The 27649-nt window shown below is 37.5% G+C and overlaps 2 protein-coding genes across 3 annotated transcripts; one reads left to right on the forward strand and one right to left on the reverse strand.

The window, feature by feature from the left end:
- The first annotated feature begins 3570 nt into the window (after positions 1-3570).
- On the forward strand, positions 3571-11345 carry fam131c (family with sequence similarity 131 member C). Its single transcript, XM_026921121.3, has 6 exons — positions 3571-3893; positions 5177-5247; positions 6201-6291; positions 6944-7174; positions 8770-8868; positions 10593-11345. The coding sequence occupies exons 1-6, from the start codon at positions 3863-3865 to the stop codon at positions 10850-10852; spliced, it is 783 nt and encodes a 260-aa protein (XP_026776922.1). The 5' UTR covers positions 3571-3862; the 3' UTR covers positions 10853-11345.
- Positions 11346-12791: 1446 nt separating this feature from the next.
- On the reverse strand, positions 12792-26985 carry clcnk (chloride channel K). 2 transcript variants are annotated; one of them, XR_008304311.1, is made up of 20 exons: positions 26874-26985; positions 26612-26765; positions 26312-26443; positions 25223-25351; positions 24091-24230; positions 23900-23977; positions 23672-23747; positions 23366-23491; positions 23018-23102; positions 21735-21836; positions 21387-21471; positions 20351-20515; positions 18792-18861; positions 18549-18659; positions 18207-18423; positions 17940-18073; positions 17632-17697; positions 14794-14874; positions 14589-14675; positions 12792-14391 (listed from the first exon to the last, which is right to left on the reverse strand). XR_008304311.1 is itself a non-coding variant. In XM_026921403.3 (20 exons), the coding sequence occupies exons 1-20, from the start codon at positions 26874-26876 to the stop codon at positions 14353-14355; spliced, it is 2085 nt and encodes a 694-aa protein (XP_026777204.3). In that variant the 5' UTR covers positions 26877-26985; the 3' UTR covers positions 12792-14352. The 2 variants fall into 2 exon arrangements, 1 of the variants encoding a protein (XP_026777204.3); XM_026921403.3 differs by having other exon boundaries at positions 17627-17697.
- Positions 26986-27649: the final 664 nt, after the last annotated feature.

A 27649-nucleotide genomic window follows, 5' to 3' on the forward strand; every position in this document is an offset into this window, starting at 1 on the left:
TTGCAAAAATAGAGAAAGAGAACACAGAATTACTTTAAACAGGGCAAAGCTGTTAATATTGTTTAATACTGTTTAACTTCTCTTTAACTCTGCCACAGTTCTTTGTTAATTTTTTTTTTGTTTGTTTTTTTGAAATTAAATACTTTGTGAGTGTGTATTTTTCACCTGGTGTGTCAGGCTGTGTTTAACATGATGTTACAAACCTAGCTTCAAGCTTCTTTTACATTAGATTTAGATTTTGGTGTTTTTTCCCCCACATTTTTTTAAATTGTTGATTTATGTTATATGAATAAAAAATAACTCTTCAAATCTCTAGCCTGATTTAGTACTAGATACTTATTATAATAGTAGACTTAATGTATCAATAGCAGTAAAGGTTTCTTATAAAGCAAGGTTACTTTCAAGGATTTTGAATTGATTTTGCATTCACTGTAAAAAAAAAAAAAAAATACTGTAAAAGTACCGTGTCTATTTTACAGCAAAATACTGTTTTATTATTTTCTAGGATTGATTAGAGCAGTGCATTGGTTTACCTTAAAAAAACAGAAAATGTAATGCATAGAGGGATAACCTTTTTTAGCAGGTATGAGAATGGTAAAAATTCTCTTTGCGTCAACAGCTGCATATTAGTGGACCATTTGTGTGTCCTTTATTTTATATGCTAGTAGAAAATTTGGTTACGTAAGGCACTGTAATTCATCTTTTGTGTGAGTTCTGGATTGTGTGTTATTTTATACTATGTAAGATATTACAGTACTTTACTGTAAATATGTATTACAGTTATTTACTGTAAATTTAAAGTACTTTAGTGGCAACTCTGCTGCCAGTAAATTACTGACACATTTACAGATTAAAAAAAATTTTTTTTTAAGATGTCGATAAAATAATATCTAACACAATTCATAACACAAGCAGCACTATTGGCATTCTTAGTGCTGCAACGAGGGTCATTACTTACAGAGTACCTTTATACAATCCACTTACAGGAAAACTGTGCGTTATCTAACTAACAAACTACTAAGCTAATGTCAGTGTAATGAGCTAGCTAACCACAAGCTAGTCAGCACCAGTGTTGCTGGGATAAGCTCCGGAGCCACCATGACTCTGACCAGGATAAAGTGGTTTCTAAAGAATTAATGAATTACAGCATACATTTTATAGATAATGTAAATTCTAAAAGTTAATGTTAATCATCAGGACATTTCCACCAGTTCTCCATCGTTCTGATAAATTTTAAATTTTCCATTTCCTCACAACCATTTATTCACAACTCAGGGACCTCTGCCCAACATGGGACATCTGCCCAACAGAGGACATTTATCAACACTTCATGCTTGCATGCTAATCAGTATATTCTCTCTCACACCTACTCTAGCTCCTCTCTCCCCTCATGCATCAAGAAGAAGAGGCATAAGTCTCAGAGTGGTTGCTATGACAACGCAGGAGGGAAAAAAAAAGGTTGAACACTGTTTGTGTTATGTCAGTCTTTTTCATCTTTTTCTTCATCTTCTTTTTCTCTTTCTTATTATTGTTATTGTTGCTGTTATATTCTGTAGAATAATATTAATAATGATTAATTATTAATATAAATCAGTGATTAGGCCTGAGTTAACAAGAGGAAATGGACTCCTGATAAAGCAATGCATACAGTAGTAAATAAAAAGCAGCTCTTCTTTTCTTTTCTATGGTGTTTCATGTTTTTTTCTGCTGTGTAAAGCATCCCTGCGGTTATAACCTTTAGCTCAGCATACTTCTTCACTCCACTTCTTCAAATGTACACTCATTGGTCATTTTTCACTCATTTGATCATTTGATCATTTTATTGGCCATTTTATCAATGACTCATTGGTCATTTTATCTATCATTTTATCCACCTACCATAGTTGCCTATATAGTGCTCTTTGTAGTACAATTAGTACTAGTGCCACACACACAGCCGTGCCAGCATCACAGCTGTGCTAGAAATGATCCACTTACCAAATCACATGAGCTCATAGGGGATAGGACAGGGGGGAATTGAGACACTGTGCATAGCAACAGACTACAGTGTACAGTCTGTAATGAGCCCTTTTAACAAAAACTGGAAGTATGCAGATGCAGGGGAAGATGATTTCCCATAAGCCTTACAGACGATTGTTCACCACAGAAACACAGACATCATCACCTTAACTTGCAAAGAAATATTTCGACTTAATCTTTGTCAATTCTGCTGAAAGTAAACCTGTCCAGAATTGTTGGAAAACACTCAAGGATTCCAAGCTGAAAAAAAGAATATAAATCCTTTATTAAGGATTCATAGCCATCAGGATGTCATTTCATATTTGCCACATTTCAGTTCCTTTCCATTAATCACTTTACAAAATGATAAAATTGTGGACAGATGAAAGAGTTTTTATGTGACAAAACTATTATCACTAATAGCATCCTTTGCTAATGTTAGCAAGCTGTATTTCTATTTAATTGAGAGCTGCAGAAACACTCAGCTGAGGCCTCATTTTTCAACGTTGCACAGAAAAGGTTCTAAAAAGGTTCTAAAATGTTAAAAATGTTTTATAATATTTAAAAAATGTAAAACTTGTGCGAAGCTGCCCTGCAAGTGTATGACATTGCTTATTTAGATTTAAACGGACCCATAATTGACCATATATGGAATTTAAGTTCAAAAGTTACCCAAAAAGGGACATTTTTTTATAGTGACAAACGCACAAACAAAAACTTTTCTTAATGAGATAACATTTGAATCACAGAAATTGAGAGTCATCAAGCTGCGCTGTTTAATATATTTGTGTATGTGGAATTTCTAATGTAATATTTTAATGTTTAACAAATGCACGTTGAAAATCAGCTGCTCGTGCATGAAACAGAAACCCCATACAATCAACATAATTCATTTCCTGACTGAGCTTTAATTATGGCATTAGTGTAATCAGTGTCTCCTGTAATTGCATGGAAGTCCTGTTTCACATGCACTGGATCGCTGGAGGGGAACTGGATATGTTGGGCCAAGAGAAAATCTTATCAATGATTGTCCCAAATTTCCCTCTGACATGTGCCTGTAGGCCAAAGCACTATGTTGAAAGGGCGGAACATGCACAGGTATTGCACAGGTATTATATCTGTGCTCCTCGTTTCCCTCTCCAACATGGCACCCCTTCTACTTAAGCTAGAACTGCTGACCAGCCAAAGAACGCTGCAGACACTAGAGAGCAGCAGAGAGCTGTAGATCAGCTAGCCATCGTTCACTATTCTTAACGTTTTCCATCATAAGCGTATTTACTGCAATGTCTTCATTTTGTTTAATCTATTCAACTAGGAAATCTTTTATTAATCTGTCTTGTTCATATTATAATGTTATTGGTCCAAGTCAACTTTTAGGAGTACAAGTCAACATGTTTTCTTTTCCAAGAGAATTTGCACTGCCTTCATCTTTTTGGTTTAGTAAGTGTGTGAGGGTTGTAATTTTCAGCATGTAAAGGGTGGAGGTGAGAGTGAGAGCACAGAGAGGGGGGAGGAGAAGGGGTTGAAGGGAGGGACACTGAACAAACAGGCAGCGTGCACTCAGGTTTTTCCTCTTTTACGCTCTCTCTCTCTCTCTCTCTCTCTCTCTCTCTCTCTCTCTGTCTCCCTCACACACACACACACACAGACACACACACACTCACTCACTCACTATCTCTTCCCCCTGCTTTTTCAGCTCCACAGATGGCAGGAAGTGCTTTCCTCTATCGGACAAGCATCAAGTTCTTTTTTGCCCTTTTGATATCTCCATCTGTGAAGCTTTCTGTCTTGGCCCTAATCTTTCCCTAGTCATCCTTCCTTCATTCAGCATGGTGAACAGATAATTACCTGACTGAGGGTCACCATGGGCGCCTGCCTTTGCAAAGGTCATCAAGGTCAGTTTCGGTCTATATGTATGTCTGTCTCTTTGGTGTCATTTTGTTGCATTGTTTATTTTTTGCTTTATCTCAAAGGTATAAATTATATAGAGGATGTGTGTCTACTTACTGTTTTAATGAGTTGGTCTAACAGTCCTGTGTGTATCCTGAGAACCACAGACTATCACTATGGACACTTTATTATTGCTTATTATCATAAATTAGAATTAGGATTAATTATCCAAAAATCTTTGAAAATCAGTATATATATTATTATGAAGTTTTACAAAACCACCACTGCAACTGGCATCATTTATGTCATCCTGCGTGAAAGTGAATGGAAAAGAGAGACAGCAGGAGTGAGAATGTTGTCTCATGTTAATGAGGAGTGTTGCAGCAGCTTGCACTGTTACTCTCCAACACTACGGTGTACCACCAGAGTGTGTATGTGTTTGTCTGATGATGGATTATTGCCGGTAATTAAACTCGCAGAGCGAAGCACCTTGTTTTGTATGGGTAACAGCCGTATGTGTTATGATAGCAGAGCTCCCAGAGCAGCTACTCACTTGCTGAGATAAAGGTGAAGTCTCTTAGGGCTTCACACTCTGTCAGGATCATCAGAGGATGGAAGCCCTCTGTTCATCTCTGTTCATCAGTCTCTGTGCACTAGACAGAAATCCTTTGAAAAAAAGTGGAGAGGTTCAAAGTGGCTATGCATCTAATAGCATTTACAGATGCAGTATGACAGGGTCAGCTGTCCCGATGTTAAATGTCTTCAAATTGAATGGTACAGAGCTAGCTTTTGTTCATTCGTCTCTCAAAAGGTCTGCCTGCGGAGTGTGTCTGCTTGTGCTATGGTTGAAGCAAAGTGCACCATGCTAAATGCCAGGGTCACCACTAATGCATAATGCATGAGAAAGGTGGCCAGAGTGTCACGCAGACCGTACACCACTGCGCAGGCACAGGCCACACATTATGTCTATCAAGGCACCTTAACGTGTGAGTCCTCGGGTAGCACCAGGAGTCCTGGGAGACCCTCAGTACTGAAATTAAGATGTCCTCGATAAGGTCCTGAGTGAACAAAGTGGGGCCAGTGATGAGAATCAACCCTGCACACCAGGGGATCCCCAGGGATGGGTTGTCAAGACACTTGCCTGTTGCTATGGCAACATGAAAGCAACAGGAATGATTCCCATCCATCCACTTCAGTTTGAACACAAACAGGCAAGGAGTTCCACACACGCTGAATGCATTCAAACAGATTAGAGGTAACTAACAACAACATGTTTGCTCTTCTGCAGAGATTCAAAATAGCCAGCAGCATCCCATGGGAGAGTTGCAGTCTTGGACAGAAGGACAGCCCATTGTCAAGGTCCGTCCATGTTTCAACCTCAAAACCAGTCCCCATTGGTTAGGACATAAAATCAGAGAATTACATAATAATTACATAATGTATATTATACATTTATAGCTTTAATGTGCAGCTTGTTTAAATTCCTCCTTTAGATTTGATACGATTTCCTTGCATGCAAATTTTTTCATTTACACTCCAGAAAGAGTGTCTCATTATCTCATTGCCTGTGATATGCTGCTTGAGTGGGTGTGTTGTTTTGGGCACTTTTGGCTTGATACCTCTTTAGTGTCTGTGTTTATGGCTGTATGATTTAGAGAGACATGTGCACTCAGCTCTAGAATTATTGACACACTTCAAAAGAATGTCCAAAATTTATCTAAAATAAAATATAATTTTTTTTTTAAAATGTATAAAAAATTATGCATAATACATTTCCTCTAACAAATATATTTTTAAAAGAACACACTTTTCTTAAATAACAGTATTTTCTTTCAAAACATATGACAAAATTATTGACACCCTTAAAGAATTCGAAGTACATGTAATGTTAGCAGTATTTTTTTAAATTATTCGTAATATTCAGGAACTGCTGCTGGTCAGGTCCAAATTCAGTGTTCTGCACTGGCCATCTCAATCTCTGGATTTATTAATGAACATTGTTGAAGACCCTGTGGTCTGAATTGAAAAGGAAAGTCCACATGCACAAACCTAAGAATATAAAGGCGCTTCATATGTTCTGCATGAAGGACTGTCTAAGATCTCTCTACAAGGCATTGTAGAGAAACATGGTGTTAAAATAAAAAATAGTATACACTGTCCAGATATATTACTTACTGTATGTGTTATTCATTTCTTTCTTCTTTTCCTGCCTTCATTTTCACGAAGAGTGCCAGTAATTCCAGAGTTGACTGTATGATGTGTAATAAACAATATACACTACTCTGTTCTTTTTTTTTTTTTTATTGATTTAGGGGAACCATCAGCCGTACAATGGCTCAGTGACAGATAAGAAGAATGGCAATGGCTATAACATCGGGGAGCTGGCTACATCATCCTTGATGGGTGAGAAACACAAGATGCATGGAGATCGAATTTGCTCATGTCACTGCTTCCCTTTGTTTTTTTTTAATCCTTCATTCATTTCATTCATATAAATTGGAAAATCAGTCAGTCTCGACCACGGGCTGCTAATATAATCTTCCAACCAATTGCACATCTTATTCATGAGCACAGCCTAGCTTTTTGTATCTTTCTCTCTGACTACTGTTTTGACTGATCTTTTTATCCTGGAAGTTAATTACATGAGCTAATAATAATTGTCTTGTGGGTTTTTGAACATTTTATCATTAAAGGCTCTTTTAATCCTGACTGTTTAATTATGGAGTTAATCAGAAGCCAATCAATATTTCAGAGTAAAGGGCAGTAACTGAGAAATGTGCTGTCTGAATTATGGTGGAATAAATTACTCTTATAAGAAATAATTGGTTGCAATAATTTTATTTAGAAATCACACATAAATAAAGAGAATCTCTTTCATCCAAGACAGTGAACTGAAAGGGCTGATAATGACTCATTTTCTCCATATTTATCCTATTTTCCACTTTCTTTCTTCACTGTTTCATTTTCCACCCTACCTCCTCACATTTCCTTTCACAATTCTCTATTTCTTTTCTTTGTTGTTTGTTTCCATCCTATTTTCTTATACTCTGCTCAGGTCTGGTTGCTACTATAAAGGAGCACATAACCAAGCCAACAGCAATGGCACAGGGACGGGTGGCCCACCTGATCGAGTGGAAAGGTTGGGGTGGGGAGACAGCGACTGGAGGGGGCTGGTGTGGCTGGAGCAGGGAGGGAGGCTGGGGAGGAGCAGGGGCCACGCTGCAGGAGGACGAGCAGCTCTACTCCCATCTGACCGACGAGATCAAGGAGGCACGCTTTGCTGCAGGTTAACACATCACACACTGTACATCTCTATTTATTTTGGAGAGCCCATCTCGTCTACCTTATTATCAATGTTATTATCTTGGCATATAGGTAAAGCACTTCTACTGCAGGCCTGTATTTTACTTGATATATTTCATCTTCTTTAACTATATTTATTGTATTTTTTTATGTTGGTTGATACCTGTACTGCATTTCATGTTTTTTTTTTTTTCTTTTGCCTTTATTGCCAGTTTTCCTTATGCCATCTAGTAAAGTAATAAAGTTATGTTCTGACTTTCATTCAAAGCTCATTAAGCTTATTTTTGCTTAGGTTGTATTGAACAGTAACACTTTACATTAAGATTACTTTAATCAACATTATTTACTGTATTAGTTAAAATGAACAAACTATGAACTTCAGCATTAATAAACTAGTTTAGCCCAAATCAATAATAAACCAAATAACAAATGAATGTAACACGTATTATGTGATTTTTGTTTAAATGTTAATGAAATACACCTGTATTCACTGTGTTTATTCAATCCAAAAATAATAGGATCCTCCTAAATTTAATTATAGCATCCTCCTAAATGTTGATAACTTCTGGACTTCAGTCTCGTGCAAATATTTTAACTTGTTTTTCAGTTTTGAATTTTGCCAGTTAACAAAATGTTGATTAAAGTGCTGGTTTATATTAGTCACTGTGTGCCTAATTTTACTTTACAGTTACTATAAGTGTTAATTACTATTAATAATGCTGATATTCATGGTTTGTTCATGTTCACTAATGCGTTAAATAATGTCAGTTAAGAGAACCTTAATGTAAAGCATTACCTGTTACACTTAAAACATAAAGTCCCTGTAATTTAATATGCAAAATATTATTACTTATTATTATTCAAATAGTTCATATTACTATCATTACTATCAATGCTGGAATTTGCATCTTTAACATGATCAACTTATTAATATTATCTTATATTTAAAACATGTACTAACTTCAGCAGTGGAACTGTGTGAATCATTGCACCACTGCTATAAAGCCTTGTGGTTATTTAATACTGTATTAGATATTTCAAGTCAACAATCTTTTGATTATTGTAAGGATGGTGTTAGGGGTGTAACGAGGTGCCACTATATGTTTAGTGCTCCAAATATCTGTATCTATATTCAGATTTGAACCAGAAGTGGGCGTGGTCTAGATTGGAAGGGTGTTATATATTTGGAGATATTTGGAGCACTAAACAGACAGTGGCACCTCGTTATACCCCTAATAACCCCTTAAATTGTTTTAATCAGTTTTGGTTGTTACATTTGGCTGAAATCAATTTTTTTAATTACATCATTTTAAAACTGTTTAAATGCATAGGCAGTTATAGCTTCCATAACGTCTGTACAAACTTATTTATTTATTTATTTATTTATTTATTTATTAATGTTCATTCCAAATAATGTATTCATATTTATAGTAGTTACATACTATCTATCTATCTATCTATCTATCATTAAGGTCATGTGTTTTTGTCTGCCATACTTGAAACAAAAATGGCATTGAGGTAGATAGAATGTTCTGACCTGGTATTTGCCTCTGATGTTGGTCTCTTTCCTTCTCACAGGGGTAGCTGAGCAGTTTGCCCTCGCTGAAGCAGCAATGAATGCATGGCCTTCACCGGAGGTCACAGATCGAGCCACAACAAGCACAGTGCAATTACAAGGTATGAATATACTCCATACACCATGTCATTGCCCTGTACTATAGACTGCATAGAGGACAGCTTCACAGCAGGGTAATACTGAAAAGCTGTCAGCACAAGAATTAGCCTGCACTCAGCTCTCAGCAAAAAAATGTCCTCATTTTTGCCTTTTCTGTAATTAAACATACTCAGCAAATGAATATTAAAGTTTGTAATTAAAATGTGTAGGAACTGTTTTCTCTAAGTACATCTCAACATCTCATGGCCGTGTGATGGATTTGTATTCTGGTCCTGTCTGAGACTGTAATACAATCATCCCATGATTATAATGATGGTCTGTGTGAGGTATTTTGATGGGTAATGATGAAATATGGCTCGTTGAAGCAGATTGGAACAGGTACATCATAACATCCTTTCCTGTTACTCATTAATCTGCTGCCGGAATGAAAGGAAGGATAGATGAGTAAAATCACCCTGAAAAACTCATGCATCCTCTAGAAGGGAGATGATTCACAGATGTAGCAGTCTAATGAGTTTGAGTGCAATTAGCTTCTTTATTCATACTTCCGCCTTTCCTTCTTCATGAAAAGAAGTGCTTTCGATGTGCATTATTTGCCATATTTTCAATTATCTAATTTGTAGCATGCTATTTCTCATCTATTGCATTAAAGTGCCACATATGTGGAAGGGTTAAGGCTTTTAAAACAACATTTGGCAGACGCATTTAGAACGACTTACATGCGTTCTAGTCTACTTTTAAAATATGTCCTTATGCGAATGCAAATCAGCCCGGGTCTGAAGACATCAACAAAGGCAATGCCAGAAAAAAGTTAGTGCTGATACAAACATAAGTAGCACATAATATTTTTTATATCACAGCCCTGTTGAATGCTTGAATCCGATTGGTCAGAAGGTGTTGATTACTATTTTCTATAATAACACAGCTCTGACAGTAGTATATATTAACGCACTTGTTCTAATATGTTATTTGCCATATGTAACAACATACACAGGAATTTATATGGTGGATGCTACACATGAATGGATTGAAAAAATGTGTAACAAGTAACTAAGTAGATTTTCTGTGAGGAGACGTTTATTTAGCATTATAGAAGGAGTCTCCAGTGGCACCACTTTGTAACAGTCAAATGTAAAATGTAACTTTCTGTTTTCAGAAGGTTTTCCGGTTTCTTGTTTCTAATATGACAAGCTGTGTTTTTTTTTTGTCTTTTTATTTTAAAGACAGTGAAAAACTGAGAGGCCAGTGAAAGAATGACTGTTTGTAGCTGTTATAACCTAAGAAACTTGTTTTGCGGATATTCCACTGCATTAAATGGAACTAAAAAATAGATATCAAAAGTACAATATGTTGCTCATTGTCGGCATATTTGGTATAAGATGAATAAAACACCTTGGACTTTAGCTCGCTTCTGTTTGGACAGTCAGGGGAAGCTCTTCCTTTGTTTTTCTTCATTTCATGTTCGTTTGCTTCCCAACCTTAGGCCTATTTAAACATTCGGTTCCATTCTGTTCACGCATTTCATTTCTTTGTTAAAAGTGAATTGGACATTGCTATAACCTCCCAACAAAATTTTTTTTTTCATGGATCTCTTACTATTCATTGCAAAATCATATTGGAAGCTAAGCCACTTTCCTTGAACTGTCACTCATAATACATAAAGGTCATACAGTGTGACATCTTTCATTGGAAATCTCATCATGCTCTTATGATTATCTTTCCACAGGCCATGAGGGCCTGTATCTCTCTCAGTTTCTAATGGATGGAGGAAGCTTGGGCGTCCCACACCACCTGTACAGCATACACATGGAGGCCAATGCTGAAACCAGCTCTGTGAATACTACACAGCCTCCTCAACCCTACTACTGTAGCTCTATATCTCAGCCGGAATCACAGCACTTCCTTCAGGAGCAGAGGACTTTACCGGCTGACGGCCCTGTACGACACGCAGACAGCAGCTCTGAGGATGAGGTCTTTTTTGACTAAAAAACTGAATGCCAGCAGACACAGGATATGGGACTCTGAAAGCTGGAATAAAGTGGACATTTGTCTTACCTCATATGACCGAGTCAAGGTTTATATATGGTGGTATGGGTCATAATGTGTTTATCTGTGTGTCAGCACCAGTGTTGATCTACCTCTAAAGAGGTCATTGCCTTACCCAGTAGATGTATATAGATCATGTAAGTCTCCATGGCATATCTTCAAGTGATATTTTTGATGCAAGCATCAGTTCATAAAGCTATAACATGGTGTTCTTTACCAGGACAAAATGCTATTAAAGACAGATGTTTTAAAAGGACTGAATCACCTCAAGGGAAGAAAAAAATACACATCCTCAAAACCCTCTAATGCATTTGAAAATTGCAGTGGTTGAGACGGAAAGGTCCGTGATATGCTGTCAGTTTGAAAGCAGCACCTGTAAATACCTGCTTAAAAACCCTTTCAGATGCTTTTCCATGTCATCTAAAAGCAAAAATCTGCCAGGGCTTTGCAGCTGGAGATAATGTGGACATAAAAAGACTTGTTCTCTTTAAGCCAGGCTTCATTCAGACTCGGAGAAACCCAGTAAAGAACGGCTCACAGAGAGTATGGCACAAAAAGGCTTTTTGTGAGCGTGGCGGTTGAAGGATGAATACGGTTTATTCCTTCTTGCAGAGATGAAACCCAGGACTTTAAAGCTTTTCGAGAACTCCAAGACCTGTGTCTTTTTTCTTCAAAAAAAAAGCTTATCTGTGGAAAGCCTTGTTCACGTATAGTCATTTCTATATTGTGATGTATACAAAGATTTCTTTATGTAAGCTATGACTTATTCTTTAAAAAAAAAGAGAAAAGAGAGATAAACTCTTCTCAGATATCTAAAAAAATAAGACATGCATTCTGTGTTCTGTCAAAGCAAAGACAGAGAGAAAGAAAGAGAGACCTGGAATAACAATGATCTGCTTCCCCTTGTTGCCTAGTTGTTATTCGTTATTCACTCAACCGATAAAAGAGGTAGAGGACACTAAGCAAAGGAGGGCGGGGTGTAGAATGATGGTGAGAGAAAAGTGAGAGATATACACAGAAAGAGTGAAAGAGAGAGGAAACAGGTGGGAGTGAGAAAGGGAGGTGTGTGCATGTGAGAAAACAGAGATAGCAAGACAGAGAGAGAGTGAGAGAGAGAGAGAGAGAGAGAGAGAGAGATAGCTGGAGAGATAAATAGACAGAGAGGTGATAGAATAACAGCGTTTTAGTGTTATCTGGTTCCACCGTCTTTTAATAGAAGTTTATGTAGCGTAAACTGATGCATTGTGTTGTGGCAGCTTCTTTTGTGCTACAGGCAGGCTTCTGAATAGGATTTAATCGAGCTGCAGACCTCAAGGTATTGAACTTAATTGAAATCGTGATGGCAAAAGGACTCTCATTTCATCCAACAACACATTTTAGAGAACAAAGCCCAGAGATATAAAGAATCAACAATAAGGTATTAGACATTTGAACTATAAGAAATTCAGACAGGAAAGATAGCAGTGTTACATTGTTATATGTCACATTCAGATTGCATCATTTTAACCATGTTTATGAAAAAAAAAGTTTCACAACATACTTGTGGTATTCACCACCTTTGATAGCTACAAGCTCACAACTTGGGACACAGTGTTAACAGTTATTAATATGGCAGAAAGTATATGAAACTTCACACTGCAGTGAATGCTAAGTGTTATACTAGCTGTATGACCTCTCTTTTAGTAACTTACCAACAGATCTGTGGGAAATGGTGCTATTTTAAATGGTTTTGTCTTGTTTCTTGTTTGGTTTGTCCATTTAAAAAAATCTTCCAGCTATGTGTTAGCTAGCTAAGTCACCTTAATCATTATACTACTTTACTTAGCTCATTCTCAGCATCCATATTTCCCAGCTGCCCAGTAAATAAATTCAAACTGGGTCATGTTCATGATGTTTATGAGAAGTTTCCACAAGAACAGCACATTGTGATGTTCATCACTTCAGAAATCAAAATTTACAGAGTTATGAAAATTGAATATAGACACATCTGAGAAATACACCTAAGGAAAATTCCTGATAGTTTTGTCTTGTGTCCACTGTACAATGTCTGTATAAAAACGTAACACTTTTGTGATAGCTAGCTAAATCCATAGCCCCGGTTATTGGCTAGCTTATTTTTGTTGTTCATATTTCCCAGGTTTCTAGCCAGAGTTGTTACATTTTGGAGCTGTGTCCACTGTGGGAAGATTCTGGTATCCTGATGGCCTATTCTTGTGGTGTTTTTGACTTTCACAAATTGTGAAATAATGTTATTTCCCAATATGTTGAAACCGATGAAAGCTCGGTTTGAGGAAGACGTTAATTGTAATCTCCATGGAATCTCTTCTTAGTGATTGAGGCACTTTGAGGTAAATGGTGATATTCCTGAAAGATTTGAGTTTTCTGTTCGCTGAATTGTTTTGTCCTTATAAAAACTTAAGTGTTAGTTAAAGACCTTAGTCATCACCTACATAGCTTATGGTTGGTGTCCAAGTTGGTGTGCATGTTTCATATATACATCAGCACTGCACGAGCAATTTACATCCTCTTGTCATTAATGAACATAAACTAGAAGCAGCATTAAGCTGGGGAGCAAATGACTGACTACAGTCAGCAACTGAATAATTATTCCAGCTTGTCTAAAGCTATAAAAAGACAAATATTAAGAACATCCATTAACTATTATCCGAAATATGTGTCATCCCAGTTAACAAACAAGCTACACGTGACGCCATTGATACGTAATTTGATGTGTGTGATATGTGGGAGTGATCTCACAACTTTAATCAGTGAGCATAATGTATGATGCTTTCTCTTTCCAACTCTGAAAGCACAAATTCTTGAATTTCATTTGAATGCATCAGAAGCTGACAGGCTTTATTTTCTTTTGAAAGGTAAGGTGTAGATTGAGCTATGATCTATCTGTATTGTATTCTTTGTAAATGTGTTGCCCACATTCTGTCTTCATTTTAGCATCCGTTGAAGGGGACACTCATTCAGCCATAAACAAAATCAGTGTTATCATATTGTTTGTTAGGTTAGCCAGGAGTGCTCATCCTATAAGAGCGATTGGTCGAATGGTGCTCAGCGGCTGCTTCATTTAATTACACCTCCCTCATCTCCTCCATTAGAACTGGGTACACATGGCTGATTTTAATAAATCTTTATCACTTGGCCTGCCCTCAGGCCTATAAACAGAACACAGGAGTGAGACTCCTTAGTCATGGCACCGAATAAAGAGCTCCTACTGTCTCAATTCCAGGAAGCGGCCTGCTGGCCAACAGCAATCTCCACAGATAAGGCTATTTGCATATGGTTAATTAGAGCTGTACATGAGTATGATCGTCACAGCAAATCACCGCTTGATGAAATATTTTGAGGTCGTGATTAGCAAAAATGATACATTGAGTTATGAAGTGTGTGTATGACGACCAAGTAGTGTTCTTTTATCCGACTGGACATCAGATTTCCTTGGCCAGCTCTTCAATCATGTTCTTGATCTAAAAGAAATACGTAATACACATTACTCACAGATTTGTTTTCTCGATGAACTGTGTTGTTGTTTGTGTCGTCAAGCATGGTCAGTGTAATTAGGTACTGTTTGTTCATGATGTAGCCTATTTGTACTGTTTGTTCATTTGTGTGTGTGTGTGTGTGTGTGTGTGTGCGCATGTGGTTATCAGGCTGAACTCGTCACCTCTTTCCATGTGATGACACCACACAGCTTTCCCCTCTCAGTGACAAACACACACTGCTCTCTCAAAACACTCATGATGCAGTGGGCCTGACAAAACACAATCGCAAATGCTTGATTATTGAATAGGCAACAGAAGATCATGATTACATCATCATACACACTGTGTAGGCTATATAAAGCAATTATACCTAATAAAAATAAATACCTGCTTTACTGTAGCATCAGGAGAAAGCTGCAGCTTAACAGGTTGAATAGAACACGCATCCTCCAGGCTTTTGCACAAATCCTATAAGATGGGTTAGAAATATGAGAAATTCTTATTAATTTATGGCTATTTCAGCATTTTACTGTATTTAAGCTTTTTGAATCTTCTTCTGTTGACCACTAAACCCAAGCCAGTTTATGTGCAGGATTAGCTTCTGACTATGTGCAGCTTCTGTGGTGAATTTACAATCAATTGCAAAAAAAGAGAACACTTTTTTTTATTGGAAAAGAGAACACAAATTTATTCGTAAATAGATCGCAAGAGCATTTACACAAGAAATGTGGTATTCATGAAAATCCAGTTAGTTTGGAAAAACATTTGTATCCTCCTGTTTGTGTATAATGAGACTTACTAATATGAACCTGGATTTATAGGTTTCAAATTATATAATTATCATAAGTTACTGCAATTATACATTAGATTAGCTATTCAGTTAGGACAAATGTAATGGTGCTCTATGAAAGGAGAAAGCGTGAATCTGTGCTACTGGTAGCCAATGTGCTGAAATTTCTGAGCTGCAAAACTAGAAGATTTAGCACATGCTGTGATAAGGATGTGCTCTTTTACTGTCATTTTCTTTTTTTACGCTCTTGGTAATTTACGGAAATTTGGCATTTATCAACATACATGTGTATATACTAAGAAAATCACTGAAACTTTTTTCAGCTCTGTTTGCCCTACTAAAACCTTTACACAAAACTTCACAAATTTACTTCTTCCCCTTATTATTTTCTTATTTTCTGACAAATTTTGTCATCAAGCAATCTGGAATCAAGCATCGTGAGACAAAACTTTGATATCTGGGACAGTTCAACCATGACACACAAATGAATTTGACAGCAAAGTTGGCAAACAGGAAGTGAGGCCATTTCTCAGCATTGCTTTTACGTATTATTGCCAAACTTGGCACATATGTTTACCAACATGACCTGATGTTAAAGTCAAGCTTTGATTTCATTTGCAACTTAGGAGGGCTACTGAAAACAGTTCATAAGGCAAAAGATCAGCAAGGGGTTGATGTTTTGCCTTCAAATGTAGTATATCGCCTCAGGAACAATAGCTTTGTCACTAAGGGGTGAGGCCAGAAAGTGCTTGGCCCCTTAATTGCTGCTAACAGCTATATTACTTGAGGTTGCTGTCATAAGGTAATTTCATGCTGGGTTGACATCTTTGCTGGGTATCTGCTTTACTACATCTACAAAAATATAAGTGATTTTCCTCTCAACCTCAATCATTTTTAACGTCCTGGAGAATATTTCTACCTTGCATTATTTATTAAAGCCACAAAATCAACAGGAATAAGCAAAATGCCTAGCAGAGTAATTTTGATGAGATAATAGCATTTCTCAGCATCTGTCCTACATGTCTACACCTATTGCTGTAAAAGGTCAGCTTTTGCCTCATTAGCCTGTTGCTGTCACAGTGCTGTCAGTATTTCAGTAGGTAATTAAATATGAGGACACTGAAGCTCATTTTAATCCAGAAGTGCTAAATGATCTGTTTTTGCATCATTGCACTGCCACTTGCAAATTCATTCTGCTGGTAATCAGTGCAGCTTTTTAAACAAGCTGGATATGCGAAGCAGCAATCAAGAATGCAAAAGCAGCAATCTTACCCTACTTTTGTGTATATTTATAGCACCATGCCTCTAAAAATATATATGTATGAATCGTAAATGCCCATGACCTTCTTGACTTATGCTGTTGACTTATTACTGTATGCTATTGACATCCCCCTTTTTCATGCCCCTTGGATTGATTAAATTATATTTCACTTAGTGATAACCCTTAAAATGGTTTTTAAGGGTTAGGGATAGGGTTAGGGTTCAAGTAGTATAACACACACTAACCAGTGTGAATAATACTATAAATCTGAATTTATAATTATGGGGATATTTATAATATATAATTATATAGCTAAATCTGCAATGGGATGTTCAACAAGCTTTCTAGTGGTGCAACAGAAAGCATTTACCCTGTCATTGGCAGATTTTGAATCCAAATGAGGGCACAGGAGGGAAAAAAAATGTACAGGATTAAGACTAAAAAATAGTAGGTGGCTCCATAGCAACTTAGATGCACAAGTAAATAAAAAGTGAAAATGTGTATACATAGATATATATGTAATTATTTATATATATATATATATATATATATATATATATATATATATATATATATATTGTAGTAAGCTTGGTTAACCTTCAATACTTAGTTATGAACATCATTATCTTGGCAGATCTGAGCACTGTGTGTGATTTTCTTGTGATCTCTACTGAAAATCAGGATGAGACCTCTATTATTAGGGTCTTTTGACTAGAAAAGTAGAAAAAGCTTGAAAAGTAAAAAAAAATGAGACACAGTAGACATCTCCATTTCGTCACTGGGTAGACGGCACTGTATAACTGGGTTAAAAAATGAATTTAAACAGTTTAAAGATATTTTGGGAAAATCTTCTTACAAAATATTTTCTAGTGCCAAAAAATTATTATTAAATGTAGCAAAATGTAGCTTCATATGAAATTAGAGCCCACCATGCCCCCTGAATTTAAGCACTGTGGTTGAAATCTGTTTCCAAGTGGACATTACTGCCAATTATGATAGGACACACCAACAGTTCTAAGTAGGCAGCTCTGTATTTTAGTGCTTATTAGGATAGTTGATGCTCTTATATATGTATATATATATCACAATTTTGGTATCACTAGAAATCTGTCCACATTTGAAACCAACTGTGATGAAAGAGGCTTTAATTGCAGAGGTGTTACTGTTACCTCACTTTGGTTTGAGAGCAGGACAGTCTGCAGTTGTGCTCTCGTGACGGTTCCTAGCAGTGTGAGAGAGTCTGGAAGACAGATGAGAGCAGGTAACTACCACAGATAAGCTATTAGTCTGACTCAGTTCTCCCCGAGCAAAATGTAACTTTAATTGTGCTTTGACTGTACATTATCTTGAGTGCTGTCTTGACTCTTGCTGTTCGCTGTCTCATCTGGCCTATTGGCCATTTTGCTTCTGCCCTGTATTGTGCTCTGACTGTCATTTAAAATTTGCATTAATCTTTATGAATAAGGGATTTGTCAGACTCACCATGTGTGTCAACTACGGGGAACTCGTTTTCTTTGCTGGAGTTCAGGATATGCTGTACTCCCGTCACTCCCTCGGCTCGCTGGAGCACGGCCCCTACAGGGACGGCAAACTGCCTAATCTGGACCGAGGACAGCCTTCAAAGTAATGAAGCAGCACACATATTAAAATCTCTTTATAGCATCATCTTCCTCCTATAGGACTTTATCCTTATCTTCTGATAAAAAACAAAGAGAAGCTAAATTGCCCTCTGCAGGATGTGTGACTCACTTTGGACAGGCCCTGATAAGAGAGGGCAGGTGTGGGAGTCTCTTAATGAGTGATATACCATCATAGAAGGACGGCTGATGCCTAGAGCGTGCTAGAGCATTGGATATCAGTGTGGCTGTCAGAATGGGGACAACATGAGTGGACTGCCCAGTCAGCTCCAGAGCACAAAGAGCAGGTGACAGTGTGTGTGTCACAGCCCCTGCGAACGCTGCTGCTCCTATAAACACACACACACACAAAGCACAACCTTCAGGCCACCCAAAGCAGCCCAGTACTGAGTCATGATCATGACACATTGGCACTCTGTCTCCAGGAAGATGGCAGGATAAAATGTTTGTTTACCCACTAAAGCGTAGCCCCCTGGGTTTATCACACTCAGCTTCTTCCCTGATGAGATTCCATCTGGGAAGAGATAGGCCAATCCCTCACCCAGCAAACGGCCTAAAGCAGCGCCTTCAACAGACATGAACTTTTACAACAAATCTGAGCAAGACTTTAATATATTTGTTTACATACTGCCTTGGTTACAAACTGCATTTGTGATAAAACCATTTTTGATTTAAGTAGAATGCTCATTTGACTCACCATAAATAAAGACAGGCATGAAGTAGCCAGCAGGCAGGGGTAAAGTGCAGGCCAAGACCAACAGCCAGAGCTTAAGACAAAAAAAAAGAGTAGAGACCAAATGTCTTGATGTAATCATGTAAATATTACATTTGCAAAGCTCTGATTATAATCAGCATTGGGGAGCACCTGAGTGAATTGCTAATTATCGAATAACAAAGCCCTTTCATCTGGTGAATACAGTGAAGTGATTGCTCATGGAAAATGAATTATAGGCTCTGAACCTTTATAATCTAATTATTTAATTAATAACATTAATTACTGACACCCAGCTCGAAAGGAACGGACTGTAGCAGAGTAAAATTCATTTCAAAATTTTATTATTAAACTACTGTATTTAGTTAAAATGTTCAAAGCAGCCTCAAAGTATAGAACTGTATTGTTTCAGTAATTTTTACATCAAAGCACTTGTTTTTGGGAAAATTCACCTTACATTCCAGCAAGATTAATAAAATAAGCCTATGTTTTATTCTTCTTCAGTAACTGCTTTATCCTGGCTAGGGTCACAGTGATCCGGAGCCTATCCCGGGAACACTGAGGGAACATGAGGCGGGAATATTACCTGGATGGGACGGCAGTCACAGAGTACCTTCACAAACTCCTTCACAACTACAGGCAATTTAGTGTAGCCTATTCACCTACTGGTATGTTTTTGAGGGGTGGAAGGAAACGTACGCTGACATGGGGAGAACCTGGGAAACTTGGTACACACAGTAATCCAAACTCATGATCGAGCTGGAGCCACTGTAGCTGTGAGAGGACAATGCTACCTGGTGCACCACCCGGCCACCCCATCAATAAAATATGTACTGTGAAATATCTGCACTGTGGTGCCCCAGGCTGTAAGTTATGTGGGCTTCCACTGTAGAACCAGCCAGGACAAAGAGGCATCTCAATCTCCTGTCAATCAAAGATCCCTGTCTTGCACTAGCCTTGAGCTTTGTGTTTCGACAGCATGGCTTTGTAGGGGACACTGAAAGGAGGGGTTATAGTTGTTTGGAGTTTAATCTTGGCTCATCTTCCACCCAATGCAATGACTATGCATTTATATGCTTCCATTAGCTCATTGCTTCCCAACAATATTATTATAACCTTATACCAGAGTGCTGTCGAATTCTCAAATCTGAAGATGTAGATTAATTTTCTATAACAGCACAGCTCTGACTATAGTTCTAACTGTAATTCAAATAATGGGATTATATTAATGCATTTGTTCTGTTATCTTTTTTTTATAGTAACAATCATTCACAGGGACGTGTATGGCAGACACTCCACATTATCTAAGCCTAATAATAAACAGATAGAAAATGTGTAGTTAAGAAAAACATATAATCCTTGATATGGTGAAGAAAATTGTATAATTAGCAAGTATTCTGTAAGTAAACACTTATTTAACGTTTATGGAAGGAGTCTCCAGTGTCAGAGCTTTGTACCAGTCAGTAAATTTTCTGCCATGAGGGAGTCTTCTCTGTCATGTTTTATTCCTTACTTATACGGGAACCCTGTGTAGATAATTTCACCTTAATGAGAATGAAGCATCCAAGTGTGTGATAAACACTGTATCCAGGTGGACTCCACTCTTGCCAAAAAGAATGAGGTGATTCTTGTGCTACTGTGGCATTGTGGGAAATTAAGTTCCACTGAGTGCTATCTAGCAAGGAGGAGAGTAGCTCCTTCATTGAGAGCTGTAACAGCAAAAAGAGAGAATCTGATTGAGGTTATGAAATATACACTCATCCATTTGCAAGTTAGCCATCTTCAACTTACAAGACTGTATCATCTCAATTGCATGTCATTCCCTTCTAGTGCTCATAGGGTTACAATAAGCATAAGGTTAAAAAGCTTATTATAGCTTGTACATTATAGCTTATGTTAATAAGGTGATCACGTGTTATTTCTTTTGGCAACGCTTCACTTAATTGTTACCAAAAGACCTTAGTGTTCATAGGGTTACATGTCACCCACATGACCATGTCACCCTTCATGACAACAGACATAAACCTACATAAATATTAAAAGTCTGTTATATGATGCTTTAGCTGTGCCAATTTTGATGTCAGGTTGACATAACACCTGACATAACTCAAGCTGACATGTGATAGACATACTAAAAGCACACTGTGCTAGAAATGTGGGTGTGGCATTCCACTGTAAACCAACTAGACATCAGAATACAATAGAAATCTGTCACCTGACTCAGATATTATCAACATTGACAAAAGCATTCTTTATGCCAGCTGAAGCTTGTTGGAATAAGTCTTTGTAAGTGTATACATAGGTTCACATCAGCTGGCATGAAGCATATATGTAGGTGTCATGAAGCTCTATAAAACTGCCCATGAGTGTTAAAGTGTTACTTTTAAATTTATACATTTGTGACTAGTTCCAGCACTCCTGAGTACAAGGACTTGCTCAAACACTAAACACGAGTGGTTACTTTAGGCTCACTTAGCTCATCCTACATGTCTTTTGCAATTATTTCAGTGCTTTCTTTTTTAAAATTATGGACTTGTTGATGATGCTACTCTAGTATCAAAGCATGTGTAGAATCCTCACCCGGGAAGCTATGAAAGATCCTCCCGTGTGAGGGAAGGTCACTGATGCCAGGAGGAATGCTACGGTTGCTGAATATAATGTCTTTCTAAATAAAAAATAGAAAACACAAATCCTGCAGTTAGTGAGGGCATGCAAATTAAGGTCATATCTCATCCAGCACCCTTAGCACTTAGCACTGGTTATTATTATTGTCAGGAGCACTGCAATTATCAGCACCCAGTGCCATAGGTTATGAACAAGATCAGCCTGTGGTATGGCATGTTTTATTGAAATCCTCTCTAATTAACATAGATGTTTCTCAGGACCGTGATTGAATCATCCACTGAAATAGAGAAAATGTTTGCTCACTCTGTTGCCATGAACCTGCTGATGAATTTGTTTGTTCTGACAAAACGGAGAATCCATCGATGGCTGTAGAGGTAAACACAGCTTATAGCTCCACACAGCAGTCTGAACAGAGGGAGGAAAAGAGACAGACAGCAGGAGATTAGCTCACCCAAATGAATAAATATTAGCATTTGTAATGAAACCCAGGGGCATGGGTTATGAGCCAGACAATCACACAATTAAAGAAAATTACATCACATTCATACATCTGCATGTTTAATTCATAATGACTATTAAAACCTCACAATTATACAGTGTAGTAGAGAGAAGATTGTATGGTACATCATCTTTGAGAGCTGTAACAGTAAAAAAAAAAATTGCTCATTGGATTGCATGGCACGTGCAGAAGCTTTTCAGGGCAACTGAGAGAAACCTTAATAACTCTTAATAAAGGATTATTAATAAGGTAAATGTTATTCCATTTGGTAACACTTAATAGTAGAGTTCACAGGGTTACATGACAACTGAAATAAAGCTACATAAATGTTAATGAAGGTGTACATGTATCAGCTTGTCAAAAACATTCATGTCATCATGTTGACATAACACCTGACATAACTGACACAATAAGTTGACATGTGACTGACATACCAAAAACACACTGAGCTAGAAATGTAATGTGTCAATTTGCATCATTCAAGGTGTAATAAAATATACAAGGGTAAGGTTATGGTTAGGGATCGGGTTAGCTTTCATACCTTCTCTTATGACTGCATTTATTTTATATCCTTTGTACAAATTTCTCATCATATGGTTGTATAGACGCTTACTGGCTGCTTAATAGGAACACCTGTACTCTTGGTTATTCATGCAATCGTTGGATGATTTTTGTTTTTGGCACCATTTTGTGTAAACTCTAGTGACTGTTGTGTGTGAAAATCCCAGGAGATCAGCAGTTTCTGAAATATTTGAATATTTGACCAACAACCATGCCATGGTTAAGGATCACATGTTTGATGTAAACATTAACTGAAGCTCTTAAACGGCATTATTTTATCCACTGTGCTGCTGCTACATACTTTGAACAATTGCACAAATGAGCAGATGTACATGCATTTCCATTAAAGTGGTTGCTGAGTTTATGTTATCTGTAGTTTGCTTTAACCCCTCAAATTCTTGGCTTATTATTTAGTAAATTATATTATTCAGTACCTACAGTGAAACTAATAGGAAAATCTGCAAGCTGTAAAAATCTATGGTGTCAATAATGTTACGGATTTACAAGCATAAAACTGAAAACTTACCCCAGGAAAGCAAAAATCAGTATTTCAGGTGGCTGGTACGGGAGCTCGCTTGGGAACCTGGTCTTAAACACAGCTTGCACTGTTTCTAAAGGCAGAAAAGGCAAACATGTTTTCCCTACGCACCACAGTCTCTTTTCCATTTGCATAAGATTGTAATAAGGTTCAAATTACATGACAATGTCAATTCACTGGAAAATAAATTCAATCCGACCTGAACTCATAGTATTCAATTAGGCCCTGGGGGAAGATGGAGGACTGAAAGTGTCATGCGTAAATGAGATCATATTGAGGACTGAGCTCTGCCATACTTCAGGGGGTGTCATGAGCAGCATGTGCTTCGGTTCTTGCCTTGTTCTCTGCTGCACACAGAGAGAAGACGGTAAGTGAGAGATCCACAGACTGCAGCGAAGAAACATGGACAGTAATCTCGCACGGAATAGTGACTGCCCATGACTTCAATACTGAAAAGCACTCCTGCGAGCAAGAGGCACAGAGAGAGAGAAAGATAGGGAGGATTAGTATGGAATGGAGGGAGACGGGAGATCAATTTTAGGACGGTCATAAAAGCTGATGTTCTAGTGAGATACATAAAAATGAGATTTTGTAGGATTTGCAGCTCGGTGGACGCTATGGTGATGATTAGCATCAGCTCACCGCTGACTGGAGCCCCGAAACAGCTGGCCACGCCCACTGCTGATGCCACAACCAACATCTCTCCTTGAGTTCTCCTCTAAACCATGGAAAGAAAGAGAAATAATTCTCATAATAACCATATGCCTACAGTCGTACTGTATTTACTCAGGAAATATATAAACAACTATATATACTACTCATACAACATTACTAAAATACTGCATTAAATTAGATTTGGCTGTTGAGTACCTGCTTTTCACCACAAGCAGAGGCATACAGACGATACAGGTATGCTCCTACCATGTTTGACAGATGGACAAATGGACCCTGTAGAGGTTATTGGGTGCAGAAAAGGACAAAAAAATGTTAGTTAATAAACCTTCAAGGATATGCCTTTAATTATTACCAGTCATTACTGCTTATTAATCAATATGTCTTACCACTTTTCCAAGGAAGACTGTGCTACCTGCAGACAGTGTGCTGATAAGACCAATGAGTTTAGCAAAGAGATTTGAGAGAGAGAGATAGTCTGGCAACTGCACACCTGAGAGGATGGTCCTTATCTCAGGCAGGCCTGAGCCTGAGCCAGAGAACGACAGAAGCATTGAGAGAAAGCATAACAGAAACAGCTTTATACGTACACATATAATTTTACATATTGGACAACCATATTCAGAATTATAAGGTTCTTTCTGATTATTCTGTGATATTATGATATATTGAGCCATAAGGTTCTGAATCTCAGTACAGTCAAAGCAGTTACAGCTTAATTTACTTATCCATCTTCAGTAACTGCTTTATCCTGGATCATGGTGGATCCAGAGCCTATTCCCGGAACACTGGGCATGAAACAGGGACACACACACACACCCTGACTGGGATTCCTGTTTATCACAGGGCACCATGCACACACACACATTCACACACTCACACCTAGGGCAATTCAGCCTAGACGATCCACCTACTAGCATGTTTTTAGAAGGTTGGAGGAAACCAGAGGACCTGGAAGAAACCCACATGGACACGGGGAGAACAAGCGAAACTCCACACAGACAGTAACCAGTAAGCTAAGAACTGAAGTGCAGACCCTGGAGCTATGAGGCAGCAGCAGTACCCGGTTCTCCACTGTGCCGCCCAACTGCAACTTTTTCAAGCTTATATATTTTTAAAGCTTTAAGCAACAGTTTGGTGTAAAACCTCTCACATTTGTGTAGTGGTATTGAGGCTAATATCTGGAAAACAGCCAAAAATGATGAAAAATTGTGTTTTGAAAAAAAAAAAAGTTTTTCTGCCAGTAATTTATCTTTACTTTGAGGGAACATAAATATATATTACCAAAATGACATGTTTAATTAAATGTTTTATTTGGTCTACTTTCACATCAGGTAAGGTACTGTGACAAAATATACTACCTAAAAAAATGTATAAAACCTTCCTAGCTAAGGGTGATTTTCTCACGCAGTGAATGTCACAATTTGATGTTTATATCATTACTTAATTTTTGCCAGGAACATGAGATAGAAACAAATTTTGAGGCAGGTAACTTGAGTAAGATTAAAGATAGCATGATACCTGCAGACTGGGGGCAGATGCTGTGAGAGAAGGAGGTTGAGAGAGCACAGAGGCAGGAAGGGTACAGTGTCCAGCACAGGAATTGTAGCAGGATGTTACCCTCCAGACAACCATATAGCCACTGGTGGGCTAGTAAAAGACAACAACACATGCCAAGTTTTTAGATTACAGATATTTTTTCCCAGTTCCTTTATTATCAGATTTCTTTATTCTTCCATTAAGTTTCCATACGAACATATTCAAATCTTAGCATTGTTCATTGTTCATTATTAATCTGTAATCCAAAATGTAATAGACACAAATATGGTGAATTGGGACAATTCAGGTATATTGGGGCATCAGGTAAATTTATTTTCTAGCCTGATAAGTCAAAATGTATGTTACTAAAGCCACTGATAGAAGAAACATGACTTAATTCATGTGACATCATATAAGGGGGTGTGGTCAGCATCAAACAGGAAGTTGAGCCCAAAAAGCTTGAGGTAGAAAATGACAGAATATGACAGGTTATAAAACTGTAATGACTAATGCATATATTTTTAATATATAGAACTGTAGCAAAAATTAGCAAAACATTAAATAAGCATAAAAATAAGCATGACATAACATACGTATGTACATATCTTTACATCTTTAGAGTTTAATCATTTTAAAGATGTTTGGTTGTAGAGTCTGTTTTGACAAAAGTGTTAGCCATGCTTCTTTAAAATACGATATAAACATTTTTCCTTCACATGTAGACACCTTGACGATTTCTGAAATGCGTCATGTTTTTTTTTTTTAATTAATGACGAGGAACCACAGACCATGTGTAAAAGCAAAAACCATGTGTAAAAGCAAAAATATCTGATTTCACCCTACATAAAGTTTTACTGTAGAGATCTTCATCTTATATAGCACTAGAATTTATAATGGAGCATATTTTTTAAAAATATTTTTATACCATATATTTTTATTCTTTACTTTTTATATTACTGGAATTTATATTTACACATGCACTATGTGAAATTCTGTTTTTGATTTGAATATAAAGTGCACCATGGCTCTAAGTGTGTCTGCAGTGTTGTGTGTTATGGAGAACAGTCTTACCTCGCAGGAGCTTGGCTATTGTCAGGTCCATACAGAAGCTCATAAGAGCAGTGAGGACTCCCAAGGCAGCGTAACAGTACCACTCCAACCCGGCCAGAGAGAGCATAGCAGTCTGAACACGCCTCACAAATCCTGTATGACATGGTAGTCTGAAATTTTATATAATTTTGGACGTAACTTTGATTATAGCTAATTACAGGTAGGAGTGTCTCGTGATGAATAACCTTCGTGTCTTCGTGATGAAAGGCAAGAGAAAATTACAACAGCAATTTGTTTTATAAAAAAAAATCTAATCTTTACCTCTGATCTGTGATCGGGCAGATTGCCACGGTTTCCAGGGGCGTTCATTAGAGATAATTATCTTCTCCTGTGTGTTTTTTTCACAGGTGTGCTGTATGCCATGTTGTTCATTTTCACCAAGGCTTGAGTAGCTTACATGAACATGCTGCATTGTCTATGAAGTGATTAAGACATGCTTACAGCTCTATTAAACAAAAAGCTTTTGTGTCAAGGTATGCAGCATACTCTTCATACAAGGTGTAAAGGTGTAAAGAAAGCTTACCATTTCAAGAAGAAGGTGCAGTCCAGTATTCAGCTCTTTCACAGTTCACAAGCATGAATTCTCAGATCTGGAATGAACTGAGGAGGAAAAAGAGAAAGCAAGTTCAACTCTAACTTATTAATGGTGCATTTGTCCTTGGTTGCTATTGCCCTGGGGTATGCACTGAACTGGAACAATGTGAGACTCAACTTTCCTTTATTTTTCCATTAAATTAATTCTAAATCTCTAAATGTCATGCAAAGACATGGCCTTTTAGATGCTTAATGAAAGTCTGAACTGTGAAGTGATGGACGTCTTTATCAGTAACAGGTGAATTCAGCTCACGAGAAGTGAAGAAAACCTGCTGACCTTCAGAGAAGGTCTTTTGTGTCAATTCTGAACTTTGGGAGCAAGCCTGGCCTGCGCATTTGAGTGCCATTTAAAAATTCATGCATGGCGCAAGTGCTCAGAAGGCTAACTGCTGACCCTGAAGGTGAACACAATCTTTTACTCAGACACATATTTTTTCTGCACTCTATTGTGTTATCCCTATTGTCGTCTGCCAATGAGATGACGCTAGCTTCAAGATGTGAATGTTTAAGTCTGACACTTATGGATACATTTTTTTTTTAATCATATACTGTATAATATGAATAATATTCATTCAGGCATTATTTGAGAGCAAGGATGCAAATTAGTCATGGCTCCAGGAGGCTGTTATTTTTTATTTTTTATTTTTGTGTCTTGATTTGTCTGCAAGTGCTTGAATAATAGCACAGTTTACTGTATTAGTCATT

Source organism: Pangasianodon hypophthalmus, chromosome 16 (genome assembly GCF_027358585.1).
Source record: "Pangasianodon hypophthalmus isolate fPanHyp1 chromosome 16, fPanHyp1.pri, whole genome shotgun sequence".
In the NCBI taxonomy this organism is placed as follows: Eukaryota; Metazoa; Chordata; class Actinopteri; order Siluriformes; family Pangasiidae; genus Pangasianodon; species Pangasianodon hypophthalmus.

What these genes read in the sequence shown, in the direction of transcription:
- fam131c (XM_026921121.3), top strand. Translation starts at nt 3,863, where the DNA reads ATGGGCGCCTGCCTTTGCAAAGGTCATCAAG. An exon ending in AAGGACAGCCCATTGTCAAG is followed by an intron (nt 5,248 to 6,200) that starts GTCCGTCCATGT and finishes TTATTGATTTAG; the next exon opens with GGGAACCATCAGCCGTACAA. An exon ending in AAGCACAGTGCAATTACAAG is followed by an intron (nt 8,869 to 10,592) that starts GTATGAATATAC and finishes ATCTTTCCACAG; the next exon opens with GCCATGAGGGCCTGTATCTC.
- clcnk (XM_026921403.3), bottom strand. An exon ending in AGCAGGTTCATGGCAACAGA is followed by an intron (nt 21,472 to 21,734) that starts GTGAGCAAACAT and finishes TTTTTTATTTAG; the next exon opens with AAAGACATTATATTCAGCAA. An exon ending in GATGCTTCATTCTCATTAAG is followed by an intron (nt 18,862 to 20,350) that starts GTGAAATTATCT and finishes TTTTGTCTTAAG; the next exon opens with CTCTGGCTGTTGGTCTTGGC.